We start from the raw sequence: 24,338 nt of genomic DNA, 5'->3' as shown, positions 1-24,338 counted from the left end.
TCGAGATGTGGGCATCACCGATCCAGGTGGGCCCACATCTGGACCTTAACGATCATCTACTTCGGATAGGGTAAATTGTTGCGGACATTTGTAAGTTAGGGCAGGTGGCCCAATCTTTTGAGGACTCGGGCAGAGTGGTGAGCTCTGCCTTAGTGATATTGCGAGGTCAGGGGCAGAAGCAGAAGGTCAACCCCCTGACCTTAAGGGCAATTGGCCCCCTTTTTGAAAAGTCCGCTTACAAATTGTGCCGTTGTCTTGGACGCTGGCAGGTGGCCGGTCCTTGGCAATTAAGGGCAGGAGACCCTTAGATCCGGAGTTTGTTATTTTTATTACTTTGTTATTTTCCAGCAATGTTATTTATCTTGCATGCCGTTCTTTGCCCGCCACCTTAGTTAGAGCAGGGACATAAATTTGAGTTAGATTCAAATAGGCCGCCCCTGCTCAAAATAAATAAGCCGTCCCCTTTAAGCCCATTCAGTTGTACGCGTCTTTATTTCTTAGATAAGTAGCGTGAGTGTGGATGAATGCCTATGTCTGTGTGGAGTTTAAGACTGTAGAAGCCAGCTTGTCTGGCTGAAAACAGCATAAACTCACCTGGCTATTGGCAGGAATCCTTAGCTCACACACTGGATCTGGGCCCGGGGGGTTCGGCTTATCTTGATTGACGGGCCGGCTGATTTGAATGACGGTCCAGGATAGGCTGCTTGAGGTCAGAGGTGGAGATTGATGGGGTGATGTTCTTGCTTCCAGAAGATTCTGCCTCTTGCTTCAGGAAACGTTGCCCTCCCTCCCGCCCCAATTGTTGGTTAGAATTCGTTTTGAGAAGTCGAGCGCATTTATTCGTTTAGTTGTTGTCGGCTTATTTTTGTCTTGGCGGAAAGAACGGTAGTTTAAATTAGAGCTGTATCTACACTTAGCTGGTGGTTGATGTCGAGATGTGGGCATCACCGATCCAGGTGGGCCCACATCTGGACCTTAACGATCATCTACTTCGGATAGGGTAAATTGTTGCGGACATTTGTAAGTTAGGGCAGGTGGCCCAATCTTTTGAGGACTCGGGCAGAGTGGTGAGCTCTGCCTTAGTGATATTGCGAGGTCAGGGGCAGAAGCAGAAGGTCAACCCCCTGACCTTAAGGGCAATTGGCCCCCTTTTTGAAAAGTCCGCTTACAAATTGTGCCGTTGTCTTGGACGCTGGCAGGTGGCCGGTCCTTGGCAATTAAGGGCAGGAGACCCTTAGATCCGGAGTTTGTTATTTTTATTACTTTGTTATTTTCCAGCAATGTTATTTATCTTGCATGCCGTTCTTTGCCCGCCACCTTAGTTAGAGCAGGGACATAAATTTGAGTTAGATTCAAATAGGCCGCCCCTGCTCAAAATAAATAAGCCGTCCCCTTTAAGCCCATTCAGTTGTACGCGTCTTTATTTCTTAGATAAGTAGCGTGAGTGTGGATGAATGCCTATGTCTGTGTGGAGTTTAAGTGACTGTACCACTTACGCCACCTATAGGTGGCAATAGCAACAAGGACTTGGGATCCAGAAACAGCATTTCCAGCTTCAGAGAAGGGACTAAGGCTAAGGGACCTCCTGACGTCACAGGGAAGGAGAGGGGGCGGATAGAGGAGGAGCAAGCTCTGAACAATGGTCCCAAACGGACCCTCGCGGGCTCGCTTCGCTCGCCACGCTTCGGGCACGCTCCGCTCTGCGTCGCTCGCCACCTGGTTACTAAAGGCAACCAGTGGTGGCGTGAATAGTGAAGGAGCAAGCCCCCCGGCCTTGCTCCTCCCCCTGGGCATGAAAGGTCCTTTAGCCCACTAGAATTTAGCTATTACCTTAATTAGTATCTGGGTTCTTTTCATTTAACCATCTGCTCTGCGCATTGAGGACACTGCTTTAGACCAAAAGGATCCGTGACAATGCAGGATGATTACAGGATCCCTGTATTCAGATGATGATACATTGTATATTACAGCATGTTATTACCATGTACAGCTCTGTGCCCCTCCTATCCTGTATTGTATAGCGCAGGAGTTCAACCAAGTTCACTTGTGTTAATGGAAGAGAAATCGCAAAGTTCCTACAATACTGGCACAGAGAGGTTACAATTTAATTATCATTATTAGGTTCTTTACAATAAGGGAGATGATCCAGAATACAATGGTACCACCAGCTCTTGCTACAGACAGGTTCCGCCAAACCAAATACTCATTGATTTAAGCGGGACAGCCCCAGTTTGTGGTTCCTGCCACCGTGATAGTGACAGCTTTGTCCAGATTAGGTGTGTGGCCACAGCTGTCCCACTTTCATTATTGAGAAGTTGGGAAGTATTTCAGCTTATTCCAGTGCTATTTGTTTAATACTGTATGTATTTTACTGTTATCATTACAGAAACTGTGTATTTGTTACTTTTCGTAGTTGTAACCGGTGTTACACAGTATAACAATACAATATTGCTTTATTATAAAAACATGACTAAATGGGGTGTGTTATAACACCCCGACAGTCGGGATTCCGACAGTCATTAGCCCGATGTCGGAATCCCGACTGCGGGGACTCAGACATCGGGTCAAGCGCAAGGAAGCCCCTTGCGGGCCATCGACCCCCACGAGGGGGAATAGCCGCTACCTGTGTGTCGGGATTCCAACATCGGGGTAATGACTGTTGGCGGCTGGGACCGACGGGGAGCTCTGTCGAAACGGGGTGCAAACCCCCTTCCGGTGGCAGATGGCAGAGGTTGGCGGCTGGCAATTCGAACCCCAGCCACAATGAGAGGGCCTCCATCTGTATAAACACAAGCTACTTAATTTTATATATTTTTGGGGGGCCTAGGGGTTTCATGGAAAAATTCTGATACTCTAGGGTGCCGTGATTCCAAAAAGATTGGGAACCCCTGCCTTAACCAAAATGCTCAACCTGTATTTAGTCTTGTGTCTCCGTTCTAGTACCCGGCAGTTGCTGGTTATGGGACATTACTTCCTTATTGCTAGTAGGGGTTACATCGCTCTGCGAAGGTCCACAGTCCACTCTCTTCTTGCTAACATTTTCCAATATTCCAGCATGACTTCTCCTCATCCATCACTAGCTCCGTACAACTTCTTCAGTCTTTATCCGTTCATGAGTCACAATCCGCCCCAGGGCGTTCCATCTATGCGCCATTTCCCACCTCGCAACCTCTGCCTACGTCCATCGCCAGCCTCACCACAATTACTGGGCGCGTCGGCAATATCAGAGAGATTATGAGAATCATTTTTAAGCAAGATTGTTTTTAAATTGTGTCATTTTCATTCTCAATATAATTATATGCTGCCAAATGATTTTTCCTCTACAAGATAATGTTCATTACTGGAGAGTGACTACTGTAAAATGGATATATAACGGATATATTTTGTTGTTGGGAAGGGGGTTCGTATATTTTTGGAAGTTTTTATTTTTGCGAGGATTTAATATGTTTCTATTTACAATATGCTTCGTGAGGGTTATATCTTCTAATGATTAAAAGTGATACGGTCACTAGGTCTACACCATGATGGTCGACAAGCCTTAGATGGACACCATTAGGTCAACATGCAGGAAGGTCGACATAACTGTAGGTCAACATGGGTTAGGTCGACAGTCAAAAGGTCGACATGGGATTGAACACATTTTTTTATGTACCTCAAAAATTTACACCGTAATGCCCATTACACATTAAGCCACACACTGTAATGTCTATAACGTATTATCCCAAACACTGTAATGCCTATTACAAAGCATGCTACATGTGCTGCTTATCTACCTGCTTGTTGCCAAGGGTTCCATGCTCATTGCCATACAGTATGTGATTACCTGCTCATTGCCATGTGGGATTACATGGTTGTTGCCATGTGGGATTACATGCTCGTTGCCATATATTATGGGGTGATGAAGAGTGGCAGGCGGGGTACTGACACAGGTGGTGAGGGGATGCGGGCAGGGGGAGCCGGATGGCGATGTTCTCGGAGAGCCAGGCAGCGGAGCAGGTAGATGAGCTGCAGAAAAAAAAATACCCATACAAATGAATGGGAGGCCACTGATTGGCTGATGTAAGCCAATCAGCAACCTCCCATTCATTTTTTTTTTTTTAAACCTCGGCTCCTGGCTCCGAAAACACCGCCGGCTGGCTCCCCCCACCAGCGTCCACTCATTGCCCTTGGGAATCCCCTGCATGCCACTCTTCATCCCCCCTGCCGGCTCCCAGTGTCCCCTATCCGGCTAAAGGCTGAACATAAGATTTATCTTTTGTGCAGCCGTCCGACCTCTCAACTCCGTCTTACTAGTGTATGGGGGTCCTAAGCCCGAGTGCATGCACAGAAAGTACAGTTATCCGTATGGAAATGCTGTATGTGTCACTAGCTGACAGTTGTCAGGGTTGTGCGTCGGAATTATTATTAGAACTTCTGCTATCTAAAATACCGTGGTCTCCTCTCTTGGCTGAGACACCTCACCAGTGCAGTGCAAAAATATGTTATTCAAACTCTGTTCAGTTACAGCTAAACATGAATCACACCCTCATCGCATCCTTCCAGATGTCATTCTAATGAGTTCTCTTCTAAAAATACCCCCTCAAGAATGTCAGGACAGAGACTTAAATGAAGCACATTTATCAACCGACAGCAGCAAAAGGTTTGGTTTAAAATGACAATTACAGCATGCGGCATGGTGCCTGATGTAACCTTACAGTACTACATAGCTCAGTGTGATGGGTCCAGGTGTCACGTCAAGAACCAGGTTTCCAGAGCAATTAGCACAGACCCATTAGGTAATTCTAATCTAGCAATAAATCTACAGTAATTGGGAAATCAAAAGCATTATGTATCTGTGTATTTTTATTTGGAACTACATTTTTGTTCCCATTTTTTCGGCTAGGATGCACAATGGGGCCGATTCATACCCTCTTGTAGGGGGCCGAATTTGGCCTCCTGTCTGATGGTGGGGGAGGGGCTTGCGTATTCGCATAGATAAACCCGGGGAGCAAACAGCTTCTGTGAGTTTCCCATTTGCCGCCAGAGAGGACGGACAGGGGGCTGGAGCGGGGTTTTGTAGGTCGGTGACTGCTCAGGCTCCCCCCTTTCGGCGATCTGCGGAGGAATTAAAAGTCTGTTTAGACTTAACTTTTATTACCGAAGTGGAAAGAAATAATTTGATGGTCGGCGACTTCCCCTTCATCCGTACGCAAGGGGATATGTTCTCGTACACCCCCTTACATGCTAGCGAGGGGATGCGGGCGACGAGCCTCGCTGACCTATTCTTTCGGCTGCAAGTATATGCACTCTAGAGAATAGTTCTGAATCAGGCCCACTTTTACAATTATATGTAGAGAGAACAACTGTGTCATATCCAAGGGCTTCACAAATATACAACTCCTGCTAAAATAAATAGTGTATGACTGAAAAGTACAAAGATAAAGAAAAAAAAAAGATGTATCAAGCAAAATATTTAGAAAATATTTCAGAATGGCGTCCAGAAGTCAGTATATTAAAGTAATGTAGCACGTTATTTACCAGGGCAAACATTACCTTACCTGCGCTATGTGGTTGTGACAGCTTGCACTCGCCTGGTGGTGGCGCTGTTGGCCACAGTGGACAGTGCTGCTTATATTACTACAAACCTACAGTCTGCAGAGCATGGGGAAACGCTGGGCAGGAGAGGCGCTTTCCCTGCTCAAAATCTAGTATCCTAGCACTGTGTGACTCACTTATACCCCTTTCACACCAGAAAATGCAGGGACATTCCTGGGAATGTTGTCCCTGGATGATGATGATGCAGGGACATTCCCGGGTTGGTCTCTTTCGCGCTGGGCTAGTCCCTGCATTTTCTGGTGTGTGAAGGGGGCGGGAAGGAGGCAGGCAGGAGGAGTGGAGGAGGAGGCGGGCAGGCTGCAGGATGGCGGCGATCACTCACCCCGGTTGCTGGTCCTCGATGCGGGCCAGGGATCCACACAGGCACCGGGCGCAGAAGACAAGTCAGATGGTGGGTGCAGATGACGCAGCTCTCTGGCAGCAGTGAGGGCGCCAGAGAGATGCGTCATCTTCATCTGCCACTGACCTATCATTTGCGACCGCCACCTGTGTGGATCCCTGGCCTGACAGCACACCGAGGACCGGCATCGCGGGTAAGTACCCCCTACCCCTTTCATACCGGCCAGGTCCCCGGGTTGAACTCAGAAACAACCAATTTTTGCCGGGATTTTGGCCCGGGAACCTTTCACACCAGCGATTGTCCCAACCCGGGAAATTTGTCTGGTGTGAAAGGGGTATTACATAGCTCTTTATACCTGTATTGCCCCCTAACTCTAATCTTTCCTCTACAACAAGATATTCAGCAGTCCTCTGTCTGACACTATCCCAGATTTCTCAGGAATATGTTACTAGTTATCCTATGGGAAATTGACAATAGAGAATTGTGATTGACTTATACACGTGTCGAATACATGCTGCACCGACAACTATTAAGGTGGAAGACTTAATTATTACAAGGGCATCTGAGACATTAGCTGTACAACTCCACCTAGACAGCATCTTCAGGAATGATTATATTTTAATTAAGATTTGCCGATAATCTAACGTGTGGTTTGTATATTACTTGGTCTAATGCATCCAGGGCCCACGTAATGTATTAAGAGGTGATTTTTAATTAGCGGTTGCATGTTCCTACATCAAATCTCTTCATTTTATACAATATGAGTGTGGGGAGAATGCAAACTTCAAAGGGGAAGAACCTTGGTGGAAATTATAAATAATCCCCCAACTGCCGAACACAACCAAAAAGGGGGAGAGTACTGCGGGCTGACCAAGTACCCAGAACATAGCCTGCCCGTTCTCTATGAACCAGTAACATCTGTCTCCCTATTCAAAACGTGTTTCTCTTTTCCGCCAACCTCCTCTGTGGCCATTTTCTTTCAGTGTTTACTTGTTACGGCCGCTGCTTATACAGTCCGATTTTGGTTAGTCTAATGCTTTCTAGTCAATGGCCACCTGGGTTCTTCCCGGTTAACCCTTTGACCAATCCGGCCCTGCTTCCTAAATACATTATAGTCTCTTTTTTTCCAGGCGGAAATTGAACAATGCGCTTTTTACGGGCTTTGCTGATAGACAGCACAGAGGTTAGCATTAACGTCTCACCGTATTGAGGTCATGAGTTCAACTTCCGGTCATGACCAATTTGTGTGGGGGTTGTATGTTCTACCTGGGTGCAGAGCAGCAGACAACGCTGGGGAAATGGAAAGATGCTGGGCTACCCACTGTATAGATGCCATATGCCCAGCAGAACAGTGCGGGTACCATCACCATCATGGGACACTGCAGTCTACATGTTGGACACTCCGATGTGGATCACGTCATGCAACCTACTGGATGCAGTTGGGGAGTGGACCGATGTACCGGTTGTAACTAGGTGTGTGTCTGGTGCTCTATGAGCGGCTCCATCGCTGCAGTCATCCTGCAACCAGTAGTGCAAGTTCATCTCAGTTGCGCAAATGCAAGATAAATATTGGTGCCTTCCAAATAGCTCAATCAGTAAGGTATCTGTCTGCAGTAAAACAGGTCATGGGTGTGACACTTGCAGAAATTATGGAGGGGAAGTCAGCCAAAGAAGCGATATCGATGGATTTCAATTAACTGATTGAAACTCGCAGAGGAGAGGTGCCCCCTTTGGGAGCAGGAGCCCGGCAGCAGATGACTCCATTGCCTCCCAGAGCAACCAGGATTTCTGTTACAGGAATTCTAATTCTCCAGGCAGGCACGCTGAAGTCTGTACACCAGACTGGAGTATCCTCAGGACCCACCGACCCTCCTCTCTGATTGATGTTATTACATCATACTCAAGCCATTACTTTGTGTGCTCAGGGGGAGGGGCTGGCACCGAGTTCCTTTTGTCCCCTGTTAACGCAAAATCAAGAGCCTGGCTAACTTGACCGTTTAAGCGAGCCCCCAAGTTTGGGACTCTTCTGGACTCTCCTTTGATGATATTTGTAGGTGTTTTCCATGAGATATACGATTGGTAGGCACGTACTGTATTAGGCACCCTTAAAATATCAAAGTGTACTGTACCTGTTTTTTTTTTTTTTAGGGATTCGTAACTCACTTCCTTAGAAATTGCAACAGACTGAGCTTGTTTGCTTTCGCCCCTGTGTGTTTATTAGCTGAAAATGTCGGTTACATTCACATTTTCAAGAATCATTTCGCATTGATCCTTTGTGAGCCAACTCCTTCCCTACCAAAGCCGTCATCTGTATTGATCATGCTGCTTGTCCGTCTGTTATTAATCTGTATTAATGTGTTCATTTGGCTTGCATTTCTGTCGATGCACCAAACAGGGCTGCAGTGTTGTAAATCAGATAGTACAGTGTATACACATCAGCAAATACTTAATGCAGAACTGTAGATTGTTCCGTCCTTTCGTTAAATAACAGTGACTTGTGCTAATATATCATTTTTTATATTTTGGGGTATTTTTTTTTTTAACTTATGAAATAACAAGATAATATAACTTTCTACTGTAATCATACAGCCATGTGCAAGTATTGCTGTGAACTGAAATATTTAATAGTGTTTTACAATGTTACTTTTAGGCAGAAGCGGCCAACCCCGGTTATGCAAGGGTTGTGAAACTATACATCCCAGCATGCACTGCCACAGGTTAAGCATTCCCTAGTAGTAAAACTGTGGCAGTGCATTCTGGGAGTGTGGTTTCTCAACAGCTGTAGAGTTTGGGGTTGGTCAGACCAGGTTTATGGAGTGAGAGTATCAGAAATTGTGATTTTTTTATTTTAGTATTGTGCTGCATTAACTTATGTTCACCTGCAGATGTCACACTTGTATTATACTATCTGTAAAAATAATGTGACTTTGAAAAAGGAATATTATTATTATTATTAATAATAACAGTTTCTTATATAGCGCACACATATTCCACAGCGCTTTACCCAGAATATTTGAACACTCACATCAGTCCCTGCTACAGTGGAGCTTACAATCTACAGTATATTCCCTACCACATGTACACGCACACACAGACATTCTAGGGTTAATTAAGTTGGGAGCCAATTAGCCTACCAGTATATGTTTGGATTGTGGGAGGAAACCGGAATACCCAGAGGAAACCCACGCAAACACGGGGAGAATATACAAACTCCACACAGTTATGGCCATGGTGGGAATCAAACCCATGACCTCAGTGCTGTGAGGTAGTAATGCTAACCATTACACCGTCCATGATGCCCAGATAATAATATCAGATTTCTTGATATTATCATTAATATATATATTGCATTTTTAAAAAAGGAAAGGAATGGGGAAATATGCATCAGGGGCTACATAGCAAAATCAAAACAGAAAAGATCATTTGAATAAAGATAAACGAGCAGGGCCCTTCTACCTCTGTTGGTTTGTTACTACCCAGTTTGTTTTATCACTGTTTCCAACTGTAAAGGGCAACGGATTATGTTGAATATAAGAAACTGTAAATAAATACAAATATATTAAGCAGGGTTGGATTGTCCTACAGCCATACAGATGGTAATTCCCGATGGGTCCATCCCCTCCTCTAGGGGCCAGTATCATGGATGGGTGCTTGGTTTGTTTCTATGGAAAAAACACCAAGATTTGTCCTCCTGCCAATCAAAGTGGTTGGTCAGGACCAACACTATCCCCTCCTTTGTAAAGAGGCCCTGTTCTTGGCATGTCCTCTTTAATGGTTGGTCAGTCCCTCTTTGGTGGCTGGCATTAACCCCAGTATATTTTCCTGTGTGTAATGCAAAGGTGTTTTGTATACTTGCAATAAGTATGTCTGCTGATAAATGTATGGCAGGGTTTAAAGTGGACCAGGAGGGGTTGTTGAACTTACGTGAGTATCAGGAGGAGTGAGCCGCAGGTGGAGGAAAACCTGGGAGGGATGTTGGATGTGGCGGCATTTTCTGTTGACGTGGGTGGTGTTTTTCTGTTGGAATTACTGTGTAGAGCCATGGTGGAGATGAAACTAATTCCACCTACCATTGCTGGTGGTGGAACTCCGTTCCACCCCATTACCCTACCCACTTTAACCCATAATTACCTAATTCTAATTTCTCCACTCTTGGAGAAACCCGTAGACGAGACTCCTGGAGAAACCCGTAGAGGAGACTCTCAGAGGGACTTCTATGTTGGGGTTGGAGCTTGACGTCATCAAGCCCCATCCTATTATAGTAAATCCCGCAATTTGCAGCTCTTTGGGTAGGGAGTGGGACTATGATGTCATTTGTGTAGTTTTAGTCCCACCTCCTCCCAGAAGAGCCGCAAATCATGGGATTTTCACCCATGGAGGTAGTAATTTTGGGGGGAAGGCGGGACATCCAGGGACATGCAAGAGGCTTGCCCACCCTTCCGGGAGGGAGACCCGATTTCGGGAGACCCCCAACCATTCAGGGAGAGTAGGCAATTATGATTTAATGACTGGTGCTAAAGCTTCTAAAATGACATGAGGTGCAACTCTTGGCGTGATACTAACAAGGCCGTAGCTGGTATGGTGTTCCTATCTCCATACTAACGCCCAGGGTTTGTGCCCTTTGTATATTACCCCCTGATGTAGGGGGCATATATACCTGACTATGGGCCAGATTCTCCAAGCTTCAAAAGTGATAAATTGGAGAGTGATAAACAACCAGCCAATCAGCTCCTGCCTGACATTTTTTCAAACACAGGGCGGGATGTATTAAAATACATCGCCGCCCTTCGCGCCCCCCCCGCCGCGATGCCGCCGCATATGTACTAACATATGCGGCTGGCATCGCGATGCGGTGACGGAGCCCCCCCGCGATACCTGTACTGTGGTCTGCGGGGGGGCTCCGTCACCTCCCAGCCGGCTTCTGCAGCTTTCACGCCGGGGACAGCTAAGCAAGCTGTCCCCGGCGCTTCCTCCTCCCCCTGCAGCCGGAAGGACGTCCGGCTGCGTTGCTAGGGGGAGGAAGGGCTTACCTTCCGGGGTCCAGGAGGACCTGCAAGAAGGTAAGCCCAAGGGAGGGGGGAAAGGGGGGGTCGGCGAGGCGGCGGGGTTGCGGCGACGCGGCGGGTGGCGAAAAGAAGCCCATAGGCTTCTATAGGGTATCGCCACCCAAAGGTGGCGATACCCTGCCCTGCGGTGACGTGGCGAACGGGTTTTAGTACATAGGAAAATGCTGTAAAACGGGGGTTTTACCGCATTTTCCCTTTAGTACATCTCGCCCACAGTCTGTGACATGGCAGGTAGGAGCTGATTGGCTGACTGTTTATCACTCTCCATTTGTCACTTTTGAAGCTTAGAGAATCTGGTCCTATATGTTATCTGTGCCCTTTGTATATTAACCCCTGATGTAGGGGACATATAAACCTCAGTATATGTTATCTGTGCGCTTTGGCAAAGGTATAATAGCTGGATCATGGATGGAGACAGTGGGGTCAGACTTCATGTCATTGAAGACGTGAGGTAATTCTGTGATGACCCATGAACACGACACGTACAGTATATCATGCGTAAAGCTGAATGGAAATGTGACCAGATTTGGGATAGGTGGACACCGCCCCGCGTTTATGTTGTATCTGTTCCTAAACGTAATATCTTCTTACATTGCTCTGACGTATTGTTACTGCCCGACGCTTTGTTCTTTTAAATCAAGTCATACGCATCGCGTCCCATTGTTCTGTTCTATGATTTTGTTCAATTGTTTGAATGATAATGTGTTACTGTGTGATATACACACATGGGCCCTTATTCTAATCTGTTTCCCCCCCGTGTGAACACGTTGGGCGCATTCTCAGACGCATTTCTGCGCATATGCGATACATCGGGTGTGTGCGGGCCACGGTGAACAGACTGTTCGCTTGGCACATGCACCCAAGACTGTGGGCGGGGGGCGGCGGCAGATAGTCCTGTCCATAGCCTTTCTTGGTTATTCCCATGAAAACGCTCGGTGTTCCCATGGTAATCAGCCTGTGATGTGGTTGCCGACACTTCCTGCCTAATGTCCGCGCATATGTAAGGTTACCTGAGAGTAACCTTAGATGTGAGTGGGCCTTCCACATCATTCGATGTTAAACATCCAATCGCAGCGCGTGTGAGGGGGGCCGGGCATACCGGTGTGCGGCATCTGGTGCAAGGCTGCGAATCCACCAGAATAACCCCCATACTGTACAGCTACATCCTAGTATGCTGTACTGTTTATATGCGGCCTTGCGCCTGTTCCTATGTTGGACGTGGATGGATGTACTGTATTGTGGTATTTGTAGTATCTGTACACAGTAACTATACTTTATGTATGTTTTTTATATCTTTTTACGATTCAAATTTAATAAAAATTTACTCAATTACAAAAAAAAGAGGTGATGTTGCCCCTAGCAACCAATCAGGTTTTTTCTACCATTGCATCCTAAAAATTGATACAGAATCTGATTAGTTGCTATGGGAAACATCACCTCTGTAGTACGTTTTCCGCTGGACTGTTCCAGACATGAGTGCTCTGAGCATATGAAGGGATACGGTCGCTAGGTCGACACTATACCGGTCAACATACCTTCAGTCAACCACTAAAGGTCGACATGGCTTATGTTGACATACAAATTAGGTCAACAGAGTGAAGGTCGACACACACATTAGGTTGACAATGGGAAGGTGTCAAAAGTTCGACGTGACTTTTTAATTTTTTTATTTTTTTCCGCCGACATGTGCCGACAGACGGTATTCCACACCCTACCATCCACTAGGGCGTGGAGGGAGAATATAACAGTGTGCCCTAAGCAGGACGAGTGCAGCGGTACACTGATACGGTGTCCGTGTTGACTTATGTCGACATTCGGGACAAAAAACACGTGAAAACTGAATGTCCACCTTTTAACTGTCGCCCTTCCCATTGACGACTTAATGCTTGTGTCAACCTTCTGACCCTGTCGATCTTAACCATATTGAGCTATTTCTTGCGTCGTCCTAAGCCGTGTCGACCTTCAGTGGTCAACCTAATGAATGTCGACTCTATGACCCATACCCCATATGACAGCACAGGAAGATGTGTATAAGAGAAATGCTGTCTAAATACCTAGCGCCTGTATTGTGTCGCTATAACGCACTATTCTTCCCGATCGCTGGTTTGTATTGTTATTGTAGCAGGTTTATGTGCGACACAGGTGTGACGGGAGATCAGGGGATGCAAATTGCTGTGACCCCTGTGGGTGTGTCATTATTACATTACTGTAAGTGGCCATTGTATTCCCAGCAGGAGAACATGATTTGTTTCCTCCTAACATGTGATATATACCCGTCTCTTGTGTTTGCTCTGTCAGTACAGTTACCTGTCACCAGCCTTGTACTATATAAGCACTAGGTGCACCCGGTCACTGTAGCTGCCAGCCTGTGGAGTGGGAGAAAGCAAGCACTCGCCCTAAAGTGCTGTTTACCTGCTCCAGCTGTGTGCACAGCATCCACACACACACTGTCCCCTCTCCGCCTATGTGTCAGCAGGCAGCCGGGCTCCTGGTAACTGGGAAGCATTCATCCAGCATCACACCGACACTTGTTGTCTGAGCCAAGGACCAACAGGAGGAAGGCAATCAGAGGAGAGGGAGCTGCTGCATCAGTGGCTGGCTGCCTGGCTCACATCTCCAGTGCTGCATGCTCATTGGTGCCAGGCTGGATGAGAAGGGACAGGGAGCTGCGCGCTCTGAGACAGACTCAGCATAGCAGTTACTGGTGAAGGAGAGCGGGGTCGCATCTGTAGGAGTCACACAGTGCCTGACACCAGAAGCAGCACAGTCTGTGAGGGCTGCACGCTGGCAGAGTGTTTGGACTACCCTAGAGTATAGCTGCCCACTGGCAGGGTGCGGATACAGCACAACCGGTGCCCCCTGGCAGGGTGAGTGCGCGCCCCCTGGTAGGGTGAGTGGAGAGACCTATAGGTGCGCCCTGTGCCTATGACCGCGCCAGGACACAGCGAAGAAACGTGCTTTGACTCCGGGAGGAAGGGGACCTGTTCCCGGACTTCTCACGTGAAGAGCATCGGGGTTATCCGCCAAGACGCCTCGGATATTGTACAGGGGCTCGGCCAAGATGGGCAGAGAGCAGCGGGAGAGAGCAGCGGGGCTCCGCATCCAGCGCTCCCAGAGCCGCAGCAGTCTCTCCGCATCCTTCGAGGCACTTGCCGGCTACTTTCCGTGTATGACCTCGCTGGAGGAGGATGAAGGTGAGAGAGGATCTGGTTATGTACAGTATGTATAGTTATGTCATGGACCCCAGCTGTTACTGCACAGGGAAAGGGGGCAACTAGGAGACCGCAGCTGTTACTGCACAGGGTATAGTCAGGGAAGGGGCCCGGGGGCAACTAGGAGACCGCAGCTGTTACTGCACAGGGTATAGTCAGGGAAAGGGGGCAACTAGGACACCGCAGCTGTTACTGCACAGGGTATAGTCAGGGAAAGGGGGCAACTAGGAGACCGCAGCTGTTACTGCACAGGGTATAGTCAGGGAAAGGGGGCAACTAGGAGACCGCAGCTGTTACTGCACAGGGTATAGTCAGGGAAAGGGGGCAACTAGGAGACCACAGCTGTTACTGCACAGGGTATAGCCATGGAGAGGGGCAACTAGGAGACCGCAGCTATTACTGCACAGGGTATAGCCAGGGAAAGGGGGCAACTAGGAGACTGCAGCTGTTACTGCACAGGGTATAGTCAGGGAAAGGGGGCAAGTAGGTGATCACAGCTGTTACTGCACAGGTTATAGTCAGGGAAAGGGGGCAACTAGGAGACCACAGCTGTTACTGCACAGGGTATAGCCAGGGAAAGGGGGCAACTAGGAGACCGCAGCTGTTACTGCACAGGGAGAGGGGCAACTAGGAGACTGCAGCTGTTGCTGCACAGGTTATAGCCATGGAGAGGGGCAACTAGTTGACCACAGCTGTTACTGCACAGGTTATAGTCAGGGAAAGGGGGCAACTAGGAGACCGCAGCTGTTACTGCACAGGGTATAGTCAGGGAAAGGGGGCAACTAGGAGACCGCAGCTGGTACTGCACAGGGTATAGCCAGGGAAAGGGGGCAACTAGGAGACCGCAGCTGTTACTGCACAGGGTATAGTCAGGGAAAGGGGGCAACTAGGAGACCGCAGCTGTTACTGCACAGGGTATAGTCAGGGAAAGGGGGCAACTAGGAGACCGCAGCTGTTACTGCACAGGGTATAGCCAGGGAAAGGGGGCAACTAGGAGACCGCAGCTGTTACTGCACAGGGTATAGCCAGGGAATGGGGGCAACTAGGAGACCGCAGCTGTTACTGCACAGGGTATAGTCAGGGAAAGGGGGCAACTAGGAGACCGCAGCTGTTACTGCACAGGGTATAGTCAGGGAAAGGGGGCAACTAGGAGACCGCAGCTGTTACTGCACAGGTTATAGTCAGGGAAAGGGGGCAACTAGGAGACCGCAGCTTTTACTGCACAGGGTATAGTCAGGGAAAGGGGGCAACTAGGAGACCGCAGCTGTTACTGCACAGGGTATAGTCAGGGAAAGGGGGCAACTAGGTGATCACAGCTGTTACTGCACAGGTTATAGTCAGGGAAAGGGGGCAACTAGGAGACCGCAGCTGTTACTGCACAGGGTATAGCCAGGGAAAGGGGGCAACTAGGAGACCACAGCTGTTACTGCACAGGGTATAGTCAGGGAAAGGGGGCAACTAGGTGATCACAGCTGTTACTGCACAGGTTATAGTCAGGGAAAGGGGGCAACTAGGAGACCGCAGCTGTTACTGCACAGGGTATAGCCAGGGAAAGGGGGCAACTAGGAGACCGCAGCTGTTACTGCACAGGGAGAGGGGCAACTAGGAGACTGCAGCTGTTGCTGCACAGGTTATAGCCATGGAGAGGGGCAACTAGGAGACCACAGCTGTTACTGCACAGGTTATAGTCAGGGAAAGGGGGCAACTAGGAGACCGCAGCTGTTACTGCACAGGTTATAGTCAGGGAAAGGGGGCAACTAGGAGACCGCAGCTGTTACTGCACAGGGTATAGTCAGGGAAAGGGGGCAACTAGGAGACCGCAGCTGTTACTGCACAGGGTATAGTCAGGGAAAGGGGGCAACTAGGAGACCGCAGCTGTTACTGCACAGGTTATAGTCAGGGAAAGGGGGCAACTAGGAGACCGCAGCTGTTACTGCACAGGGTATAGTCAGGGAAAGGGGGCAACTAGGAGACCGCAGCTGGTACTGCACAGGGTATAGCCAGGGAAAGGGGGCAACTAGGAGACCGCAGCTGTTACTGCACAGGGTATAGCCAGGGAAAGGGGACAACTAGGAGACCGCAGCTGTTACTGCACAGGGTATAGCCAGGAAAAGGGGGCAACTAGGAGACCGCAGCTGTTACTGCACAGGGTATAGTCAGGGAAAGGGGGCAACTAGGAGACCGCAGCTGTTACTGCACAGGGTATAGTCAGGGAAAGGGGGCAACTAGGTGATCACAGCTGTTACTTCACAGGTTATAGTCAGGGAAAGGGGGCAACTAGGAGACCACAGCTGTTACTGCACAGGGAGAGGGGCAACTAGGAGACCGCAGCTGTTGCTGTACAGGTTATAGCCATGGAGAGGGGCAACTAGGAGACCGCAGCTGTTGCTGCACAGGGTATAGTCAGGGAAAGGGGGCAACTAGGAGACCGCAGCTGTTACTGCACAGGTTATAGTCAGGGAAAGGGGGCAACTAGGAGACCGCAGCTGTTACTGCACAGGGTATAGTCAGGGAAAGGGGGCAACTAGGAGACCACAGCTGTTACTGCACAGGGTATAGTCAGGGAAAGGGGGCAACTAGGAGACCGCAGCTGTTACTGCACAGGGTATAGCCAGGAGGGAAAGGGGGCACTAGGAGACCGCAGCTGTTACTGCACAGGGTATAGTCAGGGAAAGGGGGCAACTAGGAGACCGCAGCTGTTACTGCACAGGGTATAGTCAGGGAAAGGGGGCAACTAGGAGACCGCAGCTATTACTGCACAGGGTATAGCCATGGAGAGGGGCAACTAGGAGACCGCAGCTGTTACTGCACAGGGTATAGTCAGGGAAAGGGGGCAACTAGGAGACCGCAGCTGTTACTGCACAGGGTATAGCCATGGAGAGGGGCAACTAGGAGACCGCAGCTGTTACTGCACAGGGTATAGTCAGGGAAAGGGGGCAACTAGGAGACCGCAGCTGTTACTGCACAGGGTATAGTCAGGGAAAAGGGGCAACTAGGAGACTGCAGCAGTTACTGCACAGGGTATAGTCAGGGAAAGGGGGCAACTAGGAGACCGCAGCTGTTACTGCACAGGGTATAGCCAGGAGGGAAAGGGGGCAACTAGGAGACCGCAGCTGTTACTGCACAGGGTATAGTCAGGGAAAGGGGGCAACTAGGAGACCGCAGCTGTTACTGCACAGGGTATAGTCAGGGAAAGGGGGCAACTAGGAGACCGCAGCTGTTACTGCACAGGGTATAGTCAGGGAAAGGGGGCAACTAGGAGACCGCAGCTGTTACTGCACAGGGTATAGCCATGGAGAGGGACAACTAGGAGACCGCAGCTGTTACTGCACAGGGTATAGTCAGGGAAAGGGGGCAACTAGGAGACCGCAGCTGTTACTGCACAGGGTATAGTCAGGGAAAAGGGGCAACTAGGAGACTGCAGCTGTTACTGCACAGGGTATAGTCAGGGAAAGGGGGCAACTAGGAGACCCCAGCTGTTACTGCACAGGGTATAGTCAGGGAAAGGGGGCAACTAGGAGACCGCAGCTGTTACTGCACAGGGTATAGTCAAGGAAAGGGGGCAACTAGGAGACCGCAGCTGTTACTGCACCGATTATAGTCAGGGAAAGGGGGCAACTAGGAGAACGCAGCTGTTACTGCACAGGGTATAGTCAGGGAAAGGGGGCAACTAGGAGACCGCAGCTGTTACTGCACAGGGAGAGGGGCAACTAGGAGACCGCAGCTGTTGCTGCACAGGTTATAGCCATGGAGAGGGGCAACTAGGAGACCGCAGCTGTTGCTGCACAGGGTATAGTCAGGGAAAGGGGGCAACTAGGAGACCGCAGCTGTTACTGCACAGGTTATAGTCAGGGAAAGGGGGCAACTAGGAGACCGCAGCTGTTACTGCAGAGGGTATAGTCAGGGAAAGGGGGCAACTAGGAGACCACAGCTGTAACTGCACAGGGTATAGTCAGGGAAAGGGGGCAACTAGGAGACCGCAGCTGTTACTGCACAGGGTATAGCCAGGAGGGAAAGGGGGCAACTAGGAGACTGCAGCTGTTACTGCACAGGGTATAGTCAGGGAAAGGGGCAACTAGGAGACCGCAGCTGTTACTGCACAGGGTATAGTCAGGGAAAGGGGGCAACTAGGAGACCGCAGCTATTACTGCACAGGGTATAGCCATGGAGAGGGGCAACTAGGAGACCGCAGCTGTTACTGCACAGGGTATAGTCAGGGAAAGGGGGCAACTAGGAGACCGCAGCTGTTACTGCACAGGGTATAGCCAGGAGGGAAAGGGGGCAACTAGGAGACCGCAGCTGTTACTGCACAGGGTATAGTCAGGGAAAGGGGGCAACTAGGAGACTGCAGCGGTTACTGCACAGGGTATAGTCAGGGAAAGGGGGCAACTAGGAGACCGCAACTGTTACTGCACAGGGTATAGCCAGGAGGGAAAGGGGGCAACTAGGAGACTGCAGCTGTTACTGCACAGGGTATAGTCAGGGAAAGGGGGCAACTAGGAGACCGCAGCTGTTACTGCACAGGGTATAGTCAGGGAAAGGGGGCAACTAGGAGACCGCAGCTATTACTGCACAGGGTATAGCCATGGAGAGGGGCAACTAAAAGACCGCAGCTGTTACTGCACAGGGTATAGTCAGGGAAAGGGGTCAACTAGGAGACCGCAGCTGTTACTGCACAGGGTATAGCCATGGAGAGGGGCAACTAGGAGACCGCAGCTGTTACTGCACAGGGTATAGTCAGGGAAAGGAGGCAACTAGGAGACCGCAGCTGTTACTGCACAGGGTATAGTCAGGGAAAGGGGGCAACTAGGAGACCGCAGCTGTTACTGCACAGGGTATAGTCAGGGAAAAGGGGCAACTAGGAGACTGCAGCTGTTACTGCACAGGGTATAGTCAGGGAAAGGGGGCAACTAGGAGACCCCATCTGTTACTGCACAGGGTATAGTCAGGGAAAGGGGGCAACTAGGAGACCGCAGCTGTTACTGCACAGGGTATAGTCAGGGAAAGGGGGCAACTAGGAGACCGCAGCTGTTACTGCACAGGGTATAGTCAGGGAAAGGGGGCAACTAGGAGACTGCAGCTGTTACTGCACAGGGTATAGTCAGGGAAAGGGGGCAACTAGGAGACCACAGCTGTTACTGCACAGGGTATAGCCAGGGAATGGGGGCAACTAGGAGACCGCAGCTGTTACTGCACAGGGTATAGCCATGGAGAGGGGCAACTAGGAGACTGCAGCTGTTACTGCACAGGGTATAGTCAGGGAAAGGGGGCAACTAGGAGACCACAGCTGTTACTGCACAGGGTATAGCCAGGGAATGGGGGCAACTAGGAGACCGCAGCTGTTACTGCACAGGGTATAGCCATGGAGAGGGGCAACTAGGAGACCGCAGCTGTTACTGCACAGGGTATAGTCAGGGAAAGGGGGCAACTAGGAGACCACAGCTGTTACTGCACAGGGTATAGTCAGGGAAAGGGGGCAACTAGGAGACCGCAGCTGTTACTGCACAGGGTATAGCCAGGGAAAGGGGGCAACTAGGAGACCGCAACTGTTACTGCACAGGGTATAGTCAGGGAAAGGGGGCAACTAGGAGACCGCAGCTGTTACTGCACAGGGTATAGCCAGGGAAAGGGGGCAACTAGGAGACCGCAGCTGGTACTGCACAGGGTATAGCCAGGGAAAGGGGGCAACTAGGAGACCGCAGCTGTTACTGCACAGGGTATAGCCATGGAGAGGGGCAACTAGGAGACTGCAGCTGTTACTGCACAGGGTATAGTCAGGGAAAGGGGGCAACTAGGAGACCACAGCTGTTACTGCACAGGGTATAGCCAGGGAATGGGGGCAACTAGGAGACCGCAGCTGTTACTGCACAGGGTATAGCCATGGAGAGGGGCAACTAGGAGACCGCAGCTGTTACTGCACAGGGTATAGTCAGGGAAAGGGGGCAACTAGGAGACTGCAGCTGTTACTGCACAGGGTATAGTCAGGGAAAGGGGGCAACTAGGAGACCACAGCTGTTACTGCACAGGGTATAGCCAGGGAATGGGGGCAACTAGGAGACCGCAGCTGTTACTGCACAGGGTATAGCCATGGAGAGGGGCAACTAGGAGAACGCAGCTGGTACTGCACAGGGTATAGTCAGGGAAAGGGGGCAACTAGGAGACCGCAGCTGTTACTGCACAGGGTATAGTCAGGGAAAGGGGGCAACTAGGAGATCACAGCTGGTACTGCACAAGTTATAGTCAGGGAAAGGGGGCAACTAGGAGACCACAGCTGTTACTGCACAGGGTATAGCCAGGGAAAGGGGGCAAATAGGAGACCGCAGCTGTTACTGCACAGGTTATAGTCAGGGAGAGAGGGCAACTAGGAGACCGCAGCTGTTACTGCACAGGGTATAGCCAGGGAAAGGGGGCAACTAGGAGACCGCAGCTGTTACTGCTCAAAGAGAGGGGCAACTAGGAGACCACAGCTGTTACTGCACAGGGTGAGGGGCAACTAGGAGACCGCAGCTGTTACTGCTCAAAGAGAGGGGCAACTAGGAGACTGCAGCTGTTACTGCACAGGTTATAGCCAGGGAGAGGGAGCAATTTGGATACCCCAGGGCTTACTGATGTCCTCTGGGTCCAGTATAGCACAGTCAGGTTTGTACCATGGCGTATCCATTAGTCAGGATGGTGGCAATCAGATTTTCTGCCTTTAGCTGCACTACTTCCTGTCATGTGACTGGTTGTAGCTATTATATAACCGAAAATCGAATAGATAAATGTTACGGGATGGATAGTTTTGTGTGTGCCCCCTGGGTGCTCTGTAAAATATTTAGGACTTCAGTGAGACACACACACACACTTGTCGACCTAGTTGGTGTAGGCCTAATGACCTTATCCCCATATAGTAATCATTTTCCTAACAAATGAGTCTTTTTCATAAATACGCTGTGTATTATTCCTATTGTATTTGGTGTCACTTTTGTATATGTTCATACTGTATATCAAATTTGGTTATCTCCATATTTTGATGTGCTTTGATTATTACCTCAAATAGATATTAGGCTCTTTGTATAGAATTTGTGTGAACTAAGGGCTTTATTCAGATCTGATCGCAGTACAAATTTGTTTGGAAAATGGACAAAACCATGTGCACTGCAGGTGGGGCAGATGTAACATGTGCAGAAAGAGTTACATTTGGGTAGGTTGTGTTGAAACTGAAATCTAAATTGCAGAGTAAAAATAATGCAGCCAGCATTTACCCTGCACAGAAACAAAATAACTCACACAAATCTAACTCTCTCTATACATGTTAGCATCTGCCCCACCTGCAGTGCACATGGTTTTACCCATTTTCCAAACAAATATGTACTGAGCTCAGATCTGAATAAAGCCCAAAAAGTGGTCGAATTTGCAAGGAAATGTGTTTTTTGGTTGCAGAACAGACGGATCCACGGAGGTGCAAATCTCCGGCACCACTGTCTCTGGGTCCCTTTTTTGCAGAACTGTTCCGCCAGGAGTATTCCTGGTTCTGCAGGGATTATTGTTAGTGAGTGCAGCAGGGACAGCAATTATCATTTCTGCGGAGAAACCTGACAATTATTGTGTCTGTATGTGGAACACGGCAAATGCTTTCTGAGCACTAAAGATGATCTCACTCATCTCTGTCCCAAACCTCTGCTTTTGGGTAATACAGGTGGCTGCAAAACCTCCCGTGGTGTGGCCACTGTGATCTATATACTGGGTTTGTATGAAAAATAAGTGAAAAAATATCGCTACAAACAATTAAAATTCTTCGAAATAAAACCCTTGTGAGTCGACACACTTCTGCCAAAGAGGCACTTGTCCGCGCTTGGAAGGCGCCCTGGAAGTACTTTTCTGGAACGTCCTTCAAGCAGCGCGTCTAAGACGCTTTGACCTCTGCTATGGTCTCATGGCGGTGCCGTTTGTGGGCCGTCTTCACTCGGGGTAAAAGTCAGCCGGGGCCAGATCGGGATTGTAGGGGGGCTGGGGAAGCATTGCGATTCCATTCCGGGCCATGTATTCGTTGGCTACGAAGCTGGTGTGGCTTGGTGCATTGTCGTAAAACAGCAGCTTTTGATAGGCTTTCACTCCCGAACACTCTCTGGATCATGGCTAACGTCTCCATAGCCGATTTTCCGAATCCCACACAGAATGTAATGGCGTAGCGCTGTTCAATAGAATGTTGTATTTTTAAGTTTTAACTAAGCCTAGGGACAGGAGACCACTAAAACCGCACGGAAGCTCGTAGGCGACTGGGACTCGGAGCGTGTTGAAGCTGACTTCCCCCTCCATCGAACCCACCTGGAGCATGCACGGAGTCGCGTCAGAAAAAATAGGTCTCTTTACTTTTTATACGAACCCTGTATATGTCTAGTGTCCATGAATCTCCGAAACACTGCCATCTGCTGGTAGAGAGTGGAACTACATCTTTTTCTCACACATGCACAAACACCGAAGGTAGCAGACTAGCTTTCGAAGCCTTTGCTTCGAAAAACTTTGTTTGCTGCTGACTACATTAGCATCTGATGCCTGTTCCTTGACGAAGGTCCCACCGGGATCAAAACGTTGGACATTGCCTTCAGGTTGCAAATTCTATTATTGACATGGCTTAAACGAGCATTTTGTATTTTTTAAATAACACAAAAATATTCATTCTGGCGTTTTTTTTTCCTATGGTGAATGGATTATTGGATATATATTAGGTGAAGCACCACCAGTGACCACTCTACGGGACAAATTACTCCTTTGTGTGCTAAAATATGTTATAACAGAAAGTGAATGTTTGCAGGGACACTAATCTGTTTCGAACTTGCTGGGTATGGAGAGAGGGGGCTATGAAGACAGAAATTGGAGGTAGGAGCAGATAGGGACTGTGGGTAAGGTGGAGAGCTTATTGGCTAACACTGTCACAGCTCAAAGTTGAAAGTAAAAACTGTCACAGCTCAAAGTAAAAGTACTTTGCAGAAGCCGCCATTTTGACTGGCTTTTAACTAGTTAGTCTGATAATAATGTACAACCAACCGTCTGAATATTGTGAATCCTATTAGGTAGTTTATAGGCCCCCATGGCTCCTACTTCCCATCCTGCTAAATGTATTAATAGGAGCAATATCTGAGGTTTACATTAAATTCCGGCCTTGCATCCCTGGTACCTTCTAGTCATTGTACACTATGGGGTTGATTCTGAATCATTCAGTACCCCGCACGTTCGCACGGGGGGACCTATGTTTGTGTCCTGCGCATGCAGGACTTCTGTGCAGACGCCCTCCCCGACCTGCACTGTCGGTCGGGGGCGGCGGTGACGATGCGGCATGGGAGCTGCTCTGTAAGCTTGCTGGCCTACGTCCCATGATCTGTCTTCCCATACTTACCCTGACTGCCCAGTCACTATCACACTGACTGCGGATCAGACTGGCGCAGGATTACTGCGGAGGATTTTCTGTTATAACTCATAATATACAGTTTGTCACATTAAGAATTTTTGGCTTCCAGCGACTAAAGACACTTTATTTCGCATTGCACCACTTATTTTAATTTTAAGATTTTATTTTAATTGAAACGACCAATGCACCTATAAATTATATCGGTATATCTGAAAGAGCACTCTCACTGCGTTCCAAAAAGGATGTAGTAATAAGAGACGCCTGCCAAGGACACGGCGTGACCCATTAGTCTCTGTGCTGTCTATATAGGCTTGCTGCACAAATGATGTACCTAGAGACGCCGGTGTAGGTGGCACCGCATAGAGACCAGTGCTCTCTCTGCTGCGCAGTTCCACCAGTGTCTTAGACTAGTTTGCATGCGCAGTCTATTGATAATCGTCCGGCCGCAGCAATAAGGTCTACTTGTACTGTACTAGCTGCTCCCCTTGTACGACGTTATGACATATAAATATGGTTTACCGCATTAATTGCAATGCACATTACAGTGCTGTATTGTCAGTGGGGCCGGGATGTATCAATATTCGTGAGTGTAAAGTTTGCTTACCTATTTTTTTTTCGTGCCCGTTTCGCAGCCGTTTTCCGTAAGTTTCCACATCATGTACTATTATTTTTTTAATTTCAATGGGCTGCGTTAACTGAGCTCGCCTGCGTTATTTTTTCGTGATTTTTTTATCATT

The 24,338-nt window shown here is 48.9% G+C and overlaps 1 protein-coding gene across 50 annotated transcripts in view; it reads left to right on the top strand.

The window, feature by feature from the left end:
- The window catches only part of RIMS2 (regulating synaptic membrane exocytosis 2), a 558,076-nt gene that overhangs the window by 518,855 nt on the left and 14,883 nt on the right, over positions 1 to 24,338 (top strand). The window contains exon 1 of one of the 50 annotated variants that reach the window (XM_083186936.1): positions 13,619 to 14,195. The exons of 48 other annotated variants lie outside the window; for them this stretch is intronic. In XM_083186936.1, the coding sequence (XP_083043062.1) occupies positions 14,063 to 14,195 (133 nt within the window). In that variant the 5' untranslated portion in view covers positions 13,619 to 14,062. Of the gene's footprint in view, positions 1 to 13,618; positions 14,196 to 24,338 lie in introns of those variants that run through there. One more of the 50 variants, XM_083186937.1, reaches the window with a different exon arrangement.

The sequence above is a fragment of the Crinia signifera genome, chromosome 5 (assembly GCF_055691185.1).
Source record: "Crinia signifera chromosome 5, ASM5569118v1, whole genome shotgun sequence".
In the NCBI taxonomy this organism is placed as follows: Eukaryota; Metazoa; Chordata; class Amphibia; order Anura; family Myobatrachidae; genus Crinia; species Crinia signifera.
This window is presented reverse-complemented; position numbering and strand designations above follow the sequence as displayed.